General features: G+C 38.3%; 1 protein-coding gene across 4 annotated transcripts; it reads right to left on the reverse strand.

Moving 5' to 3' along the window:
* Nucleotides 1–1737: 1737 nt before the first annotated feature.
* On the reverse strand, nucleotides 1738–10947 carry LOC122655727 (protein TPLATE-like). 4 transcript variants are annotated; one of them, XM_043850024.1, is made up of 7 exons: nucleotides 9760–10947; nucleotides 9032–9628; nucleotides 7022–7383; nucleotides 5523–5826; nucleotides 4145–4267; nucleotides 2680–3138; nucleotides 1738–2325 (listed from the first exon to the last, which is right to left on the reverse strand). In XM_043850024.1, the coding sequence occupies exons 1-7, from the start codon at nucleotides 10891–10893 to the stop codon at nucleotides 1798–1800; spliced, it is 3507 nt and encodes a 1168-aa protein (XP_043705959.1). In that variant the 5' UTR covers nucleotides 10894–10947; the 3' UTR covers nucleotides 1738–1797. The 4 variants fall into 4 exon arrangements, with proteins under 4 accessions (XP_043705959.1, XP_043705962.1, XP_043705960.1 ...); XM_043850027.1 differs by lacking the exon at nucleotides 1738–2325 and having other exon boundaries at nucleotides 2975–3131; XM_043850025.1 differs by lacking the exons at nucleotides 1738–2325; nucleotides 2680–3138 and adding an exon at nucleotides 3588–3659.
* Nucleotides 10948–12426: the final 1479 nt, after the last annotated feature.

The following is a 12426-nucleotide window of genomic DNA, read 5'->3' on the forward strand; positions in this document are numbered from 1 at the left end:
CACGCTTTCCTTCTCAATAAATAAAAAACATTATATAGAAGCAACAAAGCTGAGGAAGAGCAAAAAGAGAAAAATAATGGTGATGCCTAACTATTGACCAATTAGATATTATCTATATTCACTTTAATTATTTAGGATGCGACCTACCAAATATTTGATACGATATGTCAACATACATACCAGGACAAAAGTATAGAAAGAATTTGAGTCATATCAAACAAACATTTTTAATTTGTTGGAATTATGAAATTTTTTTAAAAGGGGGGACTGAGGAGAATTCTCTGCTTTACATGTGAAAGAAAATGACGTCCTTAAAGAAAATTGGTGAAATGGTTTCTGCAGGAGAGTGTGGCACACTGAGGGGAGAAATGATCACCTCGTCCCTAGGAAAGGCGGAAATATCCTTTGTTGATGCTTCTGTGTGCATTCCTGTTGGTCCCGTGCATGCACAACTGCACAGAGAACTCTTCCCCATAAAAATTATGCACTCTTTTAGGAAATAAGTTTCATATACGAGAAGTGTGGGAACAGGTGGTAGTAATTATATTTGTCTTAATTATAAATACAAAATAATACTGTGAGTATTACTTCATCCTGACAGTCATTAATTTGCACTTTTCTGCTGTTCTATGTTTAATAGAACATCCGATATCCAATCCAGTATCTGAATATTCTAAAACAGATGAATATGAATCCACCAATATTAGCTCCTCATTTGACTAATCCACAGCTCTATTCACCAATCCTTAGGTGGACACTATCATTGTGTATAACATGGTAGTGTATACATCATATACCATCACTAAAACTTTTGATACCCAATCTCACTATGATATCCCAAACTGGTTCCCCTGTTCATAGGCAGGATATGACTTAACAGATCCCTTGTCATGTTGGCCACATTGGTCATCATGCACCAAGAACCTGATTCACCACTTTGGTCTTCAGACATGAACTAATAAATAAGCTGCACTATGTCTGTTAAGGGAAAATGCTCACAAACAGAAACCTTGATGATAAGTCAACTGCTTAATCAATCACAAAAATTTTCCAGTGGAAATCCTCTCTATACTGACGCACAATAATCATTAAGAGATGAACAGAACAACCAATATATGCTCCTGTTGTCAGCTCTTCTTGTCCAGCATGTATGGCAAATGGATCATGATGTGGAATCTGCAGTCATGAGGAATAAATGGAGGATGCCAATTGCATTGTGATGTGACATCAGCCGTATCTTTGATACTCTTCTTGGGCTTCTTTTTTCTTTGCTAGCTTTCTTCAGATGTCTTTCTTCTTCTCATGTGCAGTGGTTCATTCTCCTCAACTTAAGACAGGGGAGACACAAGATCACCATCAAATTCCAACAAACCGAGGGGAGGGGGTGGGCGGGGGAGGCCAAATCACCACCAATGTATGTTCAACCCAAAACTTTGCCAGTCTGAAGTCCAGGTAGAAGAGGGTTCATGTGTCAAGTCAGCAGCTGGTATTGCAGACTCCCCCCCCCCCCTCCTAGCACAACCCTTTTAAAGCTTTCTTTACTTTGAATGGTGAAACAGGATTTGTTTCATGACCCCATTTAGTTGTGATAAGGCTTGTTGAATTGAATTGTGATAACATATGTAACGCTACAATATGTGTACTTTCAAAATAAATTTCTCAATTCAAAACAAAGTAACAAACTGTTATATGATGTCCAATAGAATAAAAATGACATAAAACTGGGGGGGGGGGGGGAAAGGAAGAGGAAAACAAAATGCAACTACCAAATGCAAACCTGAAGAAAAATAAGTACAGTCAATGAACTTTTGTCCCTCTCTCTTTGCAAAGCATATGCCACTCCTGCAGAACTGCTGCCTGAAGTGCACGCTGCTCAGCTTCCTCTGCCGTCAATTTCGATAGGGTTGAAGGCCCCTTTGGTTTACCATCTTCTACGCCATTATCTTTCTTTTCCTTGTTTTTAATCTCATCTGTTTCCTTCTCTTCCTCCTCTTCTTCCTCATCTGGTTTTGAATGCTTTGGTGGTGGTTGAGCTGCCTTGAGCAAGGCTATCCGTTCCATTGAGATTCTCAGCCTCTCTGCCGCAGCCAGATTCACTTCATCTTCCGGCATGTATTCCACACCCCCATCTGTAATATCATCTAACCACCCCTGTAAATCTGATCCTATCTCCTTTATGATCAATGAATCAGAGGCTCGGACCACAAATTTGCACATCATTGTTGTCGTCTCGTCTCCCAAATCCACATTTGTGCTCACTTCACTAGCACCAAATATCATCATACCCAAAAAGCCACCAAACCAAGTTTTGGCAGCAAAACATAACTGTTCCAATACAAGAAGTAACAATTAACAAGATAGGTACTGAGAATTCAAGAGAAAGGTGCAAACAGACTGAATGTAGTGAAGAAATCAAATCTTTGCAGACTGTTGAAAAAATAAATAACAAAAGAGTTTCTGCCTCACTAGTAGTGTGGAATTAGTAGAACAAATTCCCCAAGGTCTATAAAAGTAAAGAATGTCACTAAACATTAGAATCTACCAGCACTTAGCCATCAAAGCAGAGGCATCAATTGAAAAAGAATGACAATTGAAACCACTCACATAAATAAGCATCAGAAAGGGAAACATCCAAAGATATCGAAACCACAGGAACCATGAAAGAATGGCAGAACTTACTTGAAACCCAGCCACTGTTCGGAGAACATGTGAACAAACTCTATGGAAAGGCTTAGAGGACAGGGATTTTAGTCCACTAAGAAAAGGAGAAGCACCATATTGCTGCGCAGCAGTAGCTTTGAAACCACTTCCTTCATATGTATATGCACCTGAGTACTCGAGTATAGCCGGTAAACTAGGCCATAGGCGGAAATATTCGACAGGTGAGATTTTGTGTGGCAAAAGGAGATCGGTTAGCGGAATCTTGTATGGGTGACACTTCAAGACCACTGGCTCTCCAGGTTCTGGTCTTAAGCTCCTTTTTTGCCTCATGATTTGTGTATCATCTTCAGCATAATCTCTGTCACCATACTCTACTGCAGCACCGCTCCCATCGAAAGGGTAGTACAATACTTGAACCCAAAGGGCACATCTCTCGAAGTGGGCGACTCCCACAGTCACACTGCAAAGCACTGGATCCTAGGAACAAGAACACAATTTAAGCGAACCATAAAATCTGTTAACAGAGTAGAAGTTAGGAAACTTTGTTATGGTGGGAAACAAATAAAGCAGCAGTAACGCAGATGCTAAGGAATAGGCTACCTCCTACATATTACAGCTACCTAGAAGTAAGATTATGGGCCCCAAGAGAAAATTATATATTTGGGGAGGACTATCAACTATCTGGAGAACTAATCTTGCCAAATTGGGATCAAATAGACTAATCAGCAGCTTTTACTTAGAATAAGTGCTTCAGGAATCATACATACAAGACTTTTAATATCATAAGCAGTGAAGACGATGACAGTAACTGTGAAATGTCCATTGAACGAAAACCATCTCAGCTGTACAAGGCCAACGTGAAACTAATCTTTTGTACGAATAATATACATTTAAAACACTGTATATAGAAATCAAAATTCTCCAAGGGCACAGCATGATACTGCTGCCTTAATTTTCAATGTTATTCCTTGTTACTCCTCCCTTGTGTCTTCATATCTCTGGAAGAGGTTTTCCTAAATTAGAGCCCCCTACACCACCTCAATGGTCAACCTTTGCTTCATTTGTTCATTCTCCTCCATCTCCATCCTCTCAGTTCCATTTTAGGCCAATTTTTACCACCTTTTGAGTCCTTTGTTTATTTATAGCAAACAGATGAAAATTAATTGATAAGTAGAAGACGACAAAACACACGTGAAGCGATATAAAGAATATAATCCCTTTCTCTTTCCAATACTATTTTTATTATAATTCTCTCTTTCTCGGTCTCCTTTCTTCTTCTTTGTTATTCTTCTGCTCCCTTATTGCTGCTGGTCATTAATGTACTGATTTTGTCACAGGCATAACATAAATGATAAGGAACTATTAAGAGTTCAATTAGGAGAAACAGAGTGGTCTCAAAGGATTACAATTTACTGAGTATCAAAGTGAGACACATTGTGCATATGTAGGAAAGATAAATTTTATGTTAGTCTTGAAATAGAACCTGAGAAACAAGATTACGCAATTGCCGCACTGCTAGAGGAGATCCATCCATGAAATATAGTGCACCAGATAGCCCCACTCGGATATCCACCCTATTAAGTACTAGCTCTGTCAAATTTAAAACCTGCAACATGTTTACTGATCTGAGAGAAGTTGTTTACATAAGAGTAACTAAACCACAGCATGTATCAACTTCAATGGAAGAAGTAGAATGATCATGCTTCTGCTAAATATTCAATATAGAAACCATACCCTACTGGAAGACAGAAATATCATCAACCAGGAAACACCAACCAACAGTGTCAATCCTTAAGTATAAAAGGCATAAGAAAATTGGAAACTTCTGATGAATTGGCTCCCATATTACAAGGTTCCAGTCATAATGTTTGAAAAAATATAGAAGTTGTTAGCTGAAATGTGCTTATGTGTCAACATGGTGCACAAATGTGTGCTTGTGTCTCTGGGGCAGCGATGGGTGAGGGACTCAGAGGGCTCCTACCTGTATCTTCTTTTAGTGTAAAATGAATCCAAGACCATATATAACTAGCATCACATTGAGTTACTCATCTTTCCTTCGATGATTCAATTATTTCCATATTCTCCCACACTATCTAGTATATTCTGTCTTATCAATTTTATCCATTATGCAATACTTTCAGTTGATTCTCGTATAAATCAAAACTTACAATAAGACCCAGCATAAAAGTTTAGTTCCCCATCTCCTATACCCAAGCAAAAGAAGCTAGATTAATTTCCCATTGAAGAATAATATCTGCATCATTTCTTCAGGCCTTACATGCTCACTATCTCTTTGTAACATATTTTGGAATTTAACCTAGATATATACATGGTTCCTAGGTTTAAACTTCAAACTATCAACAAAAAAATTGATGTAACCTGTTTGGCAGATTGAAGATTCTCTTCCCTAATGCCTCTCCAAAAATTAATAGTAAAATCTCTCCTTCAGTCTGGAAACAGGAGAAGGCGAAGAAAAATATGACAATGAAGAACTTGTGATGATAGACAAAATATTAATTCTATGAAGACTGAAGACCCCCACCTCCCAATATACCATTTTGCACATGTGAAAACCTAGGTTATCAGGACCTTCCTTTAGGAATAGAGACACCATAAAAGAACCTAACATGTGCTGGACAAGAGCTTCTTCCAAGATCTTTCATCATTATTTCTGCCCCTACATGAGTTTCATAAACAATTGACATTTTCAGAAGGAACAAATCTGGTTATCACCTTTCACAAATAAAAAATATAGATCGCAAAGTAAGTTTTCCAGTTATCTGATACTAATATCCTCCACTCAGAGCTCAAAGGACTCATGAAAGCCTCCAGACTTGATTTAAGTTAACAAGAGGCCTAACCTTAAGATGCAGGGTGCTCCTTCCATCAATTGAGTCAGTCAAATGATACGCTTCAATGTAGCAAGGATCACTGCTTCCTGTCAACGTATATCCACTTGGAGGGACCTTGATGTAAGTAGAGTCTATGCTTTTTGTTAAAATAAGAGTTAGATCACTAGGATTGGGCCGCCAAAGCTCTTGGATGGCCTTGTGAACCAATCCTTCCAACTTTCTGTCATGAGCTGCAGATGCTTCATAAAACTGAACAGTAAATTTGTGGTGGCTAAAAGGGTAATCTCCTCTGCTTTCGCTAACTCCAGCCCATCTGAAAAATGCACATGATTATAGAGAACTACCATACATAGAAAAACATATCTAACCTACAAAACATCTAAGCATTAAAAGCACAAGCTAATAAACCAAGGACTGCAACTCTTTTCAAGCTTCAAAATCATTGGCAACAAGACATTGAATAGAACTTTAAAACATTATATCAATAAATAAACAATTTCTAGAGACTGACTGAGGAACTCCTGTGTTCAATTTCCAAATGAACCGAATCAATTAATCAGTGCCCTAGTTTCCTTAACATGTGCCCTTTATCCACCGACTAATTGGGTCTCTGGATCCTCGACTCCATCAGCTCCGCTCTAGAACCTAGTAGCTAACAGTTCTTTCTGTAATTTTTTATTCTGTCCTTGGCTTCTAGATAATTTACAATATATATTTTCTACATCAAACTATTAATTACGAAAAATCCCTTGGGAGCATTATTTAGTGGAGCTTATTCTAGGAAACTAAGGTCGAATCCTTGAGAAATGAGTAGTACTGTCCATCTCAAGTTCCAGAAGCAAAATCTACTCAGTTGGCTGAATAACTTGATGAAGTAGTTAGTTTTAACTAGTAGATGATTGACTGGAGAGGATGCATCCCAAAGTACAATGATGGATAAGAACAAGTACGATCCTGTTGCCAGCTCAGCCTCCCAAAGTCATTTGACATGATGGAATTTGTTCCCAAATAAAAGCATGTACTGGTTTCTAAAGTGCAGTCTCAAACATGTCACAAAATTTATCAATTACTGTCTCAAATCATTTTTCATCAATTACTATGCCCTAGATGAAGCCAGAATTGAATCAACCAGACCATCCAACAATGGCTGCTATTACAGTACTAGCTCACAAGGAATGTTTTGAAATAAACATCAAACCAGGAGATCAGCAAATTCAATGTTCAGAAATTGGCACTCCTTTGAAAGTAATAACAGAACATTACATTGCACACTATTATGCAATGTTAAAGTTTAATCTCGTAAAAAAACAGTAAGTTTGAAATTGTTCTCCTTAATGTATTAAATATGCCTGCAAAATAGCCAGCGTCCCGCCAACACAGTTCTCCTAATATGATTATATATAAAAGAATTAGCAGAGTATTAGCAATTGGCAGAAGTTTTGCTAGTTTCAAGTTTCAACACTCCCATCAGAAAAAGTAAATGAAATCATAGTGTTGTCAATGCTTACATGCTTTCAGGATGACTTTTCACATATTTAATTCTCTGCAATATAAGATGACACTGATGCTTGTTTACTGAGTCAGCAAGGCTGTTATTTCTGAAGTCCTCTAGTTCTTTAGTCAAAAGTTGCCCTGCCCTAGGATGACGTGATCCCAGACGTTGGGCACATAGAAGAACTGCCTGCACATCCTGAAGCATATTTGATGTAGTTGCAGATGAATCTCCATTGAATAAGACTTTGTTGATTGTAGTAACAATAATGTTCAATCGATCCTCAGGATCATCGGCTAGGAGAGGATCCAGACCATCCAGATTGATGTGCTCTGCAACAGCCCAAATAAGCCGGGCACATATCCTTGGTGTGTTCACCTGGCGAGTAGACAAAGACGAACAAGGATTAAGGAAGATAATGAAAGGATCTAAAAAATCATAATGCTTCAATGACTTGAGACATGAAGATAAATTGGAAATACAAATCAAATAAGGTAAACATTGGAAATGGAAGCACCTCAGAACAAGAAAGATACACAAAACTAAGGGGAAATCTCTAAAGAAAAGGTTAGTAATTAGCATTGCCCCTGACTCTCCCTAGATGAAATTGCCCCTAGCTAAAAAACAAAAAAGGCCCCTTTATTTTAAGTGTTAATATTTGTGAAGGACCATTTTCAGTCATTTTACTCGTATTGCTTTCATTTATCTGTTGATCAGACTAGACATCTGTTGATAACATGAACGAGTAATGACTCAATCGACCAAATTCCACTAAAATAGCAGCTTCAACAATGGAACCATACATTTAAACTTTCTACTACAATCTCAAGGTGTCCTAATACTTTATGATTTTCAATCCCTTAAGATTAGTTATACAATTTGAGGGCACAAGTGGAGAAATGCTTTTGGGCTTATGGTACTCTAAGACTTGCATCTCTGCAAATTCTAGAGGATCATAAATAACTGGAATAACAGAGAATTGTGAGAGGCTATGGAAAACCAGACTAGTTTGAAGAGTTTTTCAGATCAATCCAACAGTTCAACTTTTTTCTTTCCTTTTTTTTTTTTTTTTTTTTTTTTTTTTTTTTTTGTGGGTGGGGGGGGGGGGGGGGGGAGAGGACTCAGAGGAGGTAAGAGGGTTTACTTTTCTGATCTATTGAAGGTGTTCCCTGACCCTTCTTTTTTTGAATCTTCCTTTTCACTCAACCAACAAGTTCAAATCCATGTTTTCATTTCAAGTCTACATCCCTTTTAGTCTCACAAAATAAACAGAAGGGAGAAGAGAGAAATGTGTATGCTTATGAAATACTGTGAGAATTTGATTAAACTTCTGGGTTTCAAATCCGTCCTTCACACTATATCTCTCAACAGAGAATAAAACCAGCTCAGATATTACCTGGGGAACAACTCCAGACTGGAGACGTCACTTACAAGCGGGGAAGATTTTGGTTCTTTCTCTTTGAGGTTTCACTAGCCAACTACCACCCTCATCTGAGAAGGTACTGGAACAGGCAGTAGCTCAGAGTGCTCAGAGGTGGAAATAATAAAGTAGAAACCAGTGAAACCAACAAAATAGGTCGAAATTTCGACCCATTAAAACTATACATTTTATAGTAAAGGTTTCTATCACTTCGGTTGAAATTATACCGAAACCACACATATCGTCAAAATTTTGCTGAAATAGTGAAATTTCGACCAAAACCTTGCACTTTCTACCTGTCGCATGGAGTTTTATTTCGACATCTTGCGAAACCGAAATATTTCAAAAAAATTCAGTGAAACCTTGAACATTGAACTGAACACAGCCTTAGAGAAGTTATTAATCTGTTTAATAATTTCTTACTCTTCACCACCCATGATAAGTATTGAACTCCATATTTTTCAAACTGGAGTAAATGAAACAAGGAATAGACTTTTGAGCATGTCCATAGTTAACAAAGAACAAGTAGTTTTCATATATGTAATGCCTCAAGATGGAAATAATAAAGTATGATACTTTCCTGTTTGAAGGGAAAAGTTTACTAACCTCACGCAGGTCTTTAACCAGTTCTTGTTGCAAATTTTGTAATCTTGTCTCGTTTAGAATCTGATCCTGAGAAGCTCCATCTTTAACCCTTTTAACACCTCCTCTGGTATCATAGATATGGCACAATCTAACAAGTAACTTTAAATAACAATCTATGGCATAAGTCCGGCCCTCACAGTCCCATTTAACACAAGGTCTACAAATTTCCACCACATCCAGAGCTGGTTCTGTCCAGTTTAATGCACCATAACCAGTACCATAAGCTAAGGCTCCAATAACTCTACCCTCTGTACCTGAATTATTTTGCTCAGGCAATGGAAGAGACAACTGAAAACAACTTTCCACTAACGAAGCAACTAACTCCTCTCGAAATAAGCTTTTACTAGTTACACTTTTAAGGTCATTTTTTATACTCACATCCTCAAAAAGTGAAGCAATATCAGTTCCTGCAAGGGGTTTCTGTCCTCTTCTAACACTTTCCTTTACAAAGAGATCAACACAGAGAGCTGTGCGACATATACATGCAAGAGCATGCATACGATCTGATTCTGCTCGCAGGTTTCTGACCATATGAAGTAACCTCTTGAACAATGAAACCTGCAAGCATAACAAGTATGATATCTAGCTAGTTACACTCATATCTTTGAGCATGACAACACTAAGGACTAGTTTACTACTTCAGCTTGAAGGCTTGAAATTTTACAGGGATAGAGAGAGAGGATTCCAACCTGCATGTGAAGATCAAGGAGATGTAGATTTGTCACAACAACTCTGACTATACTTTCTCTAGCAGAAGAGAACTCTTGTCTATCCCAAAGAGTGAGAATGGCAATAATGGATTGAGAAGCCCATTCAGGCTTACCTCCAGGGACATCAGCTAGATACAACATATTAATCCCTACTTCAAATATTAAAGCAGGATCCAAAGATGATAAGAACGGTACCAAATGGGTTACCACATCTGAAACACCCACAAGCTTCTCGGCATTACCCAAATCCAACATATTTGCATTACTACTAATACGGTTTCCAGAAGATTTGGAAAGCTTCCTGATAACCTCTACTGTACCGGAAGCCACGGCCTTCACTGCAAAAACTAGAGGAAATACAGTTACCCCGAAATTCTCAATCAGTAAAACCAGAGATCTGGCCATCAAGGCATTCCTCCTCCTCCAAATGTAATCAATCATCAAAGAAACCCAGTTCGATCGGATCGCAAGCGAATTCTCGCTATCAACAAGTTTATCACCTGCCAATCTGCTCATCCTCTTTGAATTGAACTCCTGAAACAACCTTCCCACGGACTCAAATGCAATTTTCGAAACTGCATCAGATCGATCAAGCATGTTCTGGCCAATCCTTCTCCACCAATTTGAAATCCTATCGAGTAAATTTACATTGTTCTCGCACAGAGTGACGAGATCATCCCGTGCTAGAATGCATCCAAGCGTTTCAGTGATTGAATATCGTAGATTATCACTGTAAGAATCAAAGCAATTGGAGATTTCCTTATTGCAATCGGCAATAAGCTTGCCGAGTCGATAGGAAGGTATAGCAGCGAGGATGGAAACAGCAGCGGCAGTGACAGCTGGGTCTGGGAAGTCGAGATCGGCGCGGATACCAGTGCAGACAATCTCCCATAGATCAGTGGTGAGTCTAGTCGAACGGATAAGATCGAAAGCGAGCTTTTTGCAAACAGCGGAGGCTGGAGATGCAACTATCTCTTCGCAAGCGGATTTTGCAATAACGGAAATGTCTCTGCCGGCGGCTGACTGCTGAAGAGCTTGCAAAAGGGCACCGGACTGACGAAGAGCATCATTAGAACGCAGATCAGCCTGGATCTGAGCGAAGAGGATGTCCATTTATGGAATATCCAAAGCTGGAGTTCTACTTTTCTTCTGCGCAGATGAGCTAAGGTGGTTCAAATGGCAGCGTTAGATAAGTTTTCCGGCATTGGGTGCCATTGTCTACGTTTTCTGAGATTTGATATCTCTCTCTCTTACACATGGCTTATTCAGATCAATTCCCTGCGTATTTGCCGCATCACTGTTATACGTGGTGAAATTAAGAATGTCCATCAAAGAGAATCCTTCGGGACGTTTGTTCAGAATGAATCTCCTTGATTGGCAACAACGTTAAATGGCAAATTTATCTATCTATTGCCCCCAAAAAAATTCTCTCTACTGAACAGTATTTTTAGTCCTTTTATCTTCAATAAACTAGAGGAGCACAGATTAAATTCAAATTTTTGTTGAGATCCAATTCAATGTGGGTGCTCCAATGCAGAGTTTGTTCATGATTAAAACAAGTTCTGGTATGAAGAAGATCAATGTTGGCAAGATTTTGTTAATTTGTTTCCATGAATCAACTGTCAATTCTGAGTTATAAAACTGAGAAAAGGGGAGGGGGGGGAGATTCAAAGCAGCTTTATTCACACAAGCATTTAGTGTTTGGTTTATTGGTTAAGAGTTAGGACACATCATTCTGTGGAACTGCAGGAAGAGGGGTTTGCAGGTTGCAGAGGGAGGGGGTTGGGGTAGGTGGAGCTGCAGGAAGAAGAAGAAAGGCAAAGGGTTCGTTGATGTGGGTCCTACTATTTTCTATTTTAAAAAGAGAAAAGATAGAATCGTCAATTTGAAATTATAATATATTTTACCCTGACGTCATCTACGAACTGTAATACTAATAGTTAGGGGCTGTCTGTAATAAGGAGTCAGTTTGTATTTCCCCAAGTCCCTCTAATAGGGGTGAAAATGATCACTCTACCCCAGGGTGGTCAATTACAAAGAAAATTATCCCACCTGGGTAGTGTTTTCCAGCAAGGGGATAAGGTGGTCATTTTTTATCCACCCAATTAGAAGAACTTGGGAAATTGAACAGATAATGATCCCCTATTAAAGAGACTTGGGAAATTAAAACGGACAAAAAATAGAACAGATAATTTTTCCCGTTGAATTTAACCTAATACAATATCAAACCAATTCAGTCCGATCGAAAACCAGTTCAAACTAATCCCTTTTACGATGCCTTTTGACAATAGGAGCAAACGCCACATATTTCATATTTATGTCAATCTTCAACTTGCTACTAGACTCCTTGCTTCTTTCTTATTAGTAGAAAAAAAAATTTGTAATCTTTGATCTTTTGTTCAATTTTTTTTAAATTTTATCTTTTCATTAAATATATGAATTTTTTATTAAATATATTATTTTAATTTTACTATTGACTTAACGTACAAACTGACGACATCAAAAAAAATTAGGTAAAAATGCATTCCCCCTCTTTTTAATTTTTTTATAATATTTCGGTAACTAGTCTCCGTCAAGCCTTGAAAGCACCCTCGGCTCTCATGTGGGCCTACCGTCGACATGGATATGGACCTTAATAATCGTTTG

This window comes from Telopea speciosissima, chromosome 3 (assembly GCF_018873765.1).
Source record: "Telopea speciosissima isolate NSW1024214 ecotype Mountain lineage chromosome 3, Tspe_v1, whole genome shotgun sequence".
Lineage (NCBI taxonomy): Eukaryota > Viridiplantae > Streptophyta > Magnoliopsida > Proteales > Proteaceae > Telopea > Telopea speciosissima.

What these genes read in the sequence shown, in the direction of transcription:
- LOC122655727 (XM_043850024.1), bottom strand. Translation starts at nt 10,893, where the DNA reads ATGGACATCCTCTTCGCTCAGATCCAGGCTGATCTGCGTTCTAATGAT. An exon ending in TGGTTAAAGACCTGCGTGAG is followed by an intron (nt 7,384 to 9,031) that starts GTTAGTAAACTT and finishes TCTACTCGCCAG; the next exon opens with GTGAACACACCAAGGATATG. An exon ending in GGAGCACCCTGCATCTTAAG is followed by an intron (nt 4,268 to 5,522) that starts GTTAGGCCTCTT and finishes AACATGTTGCAG; the next exon opens with GTTTTAAATTTGACAGAGCT.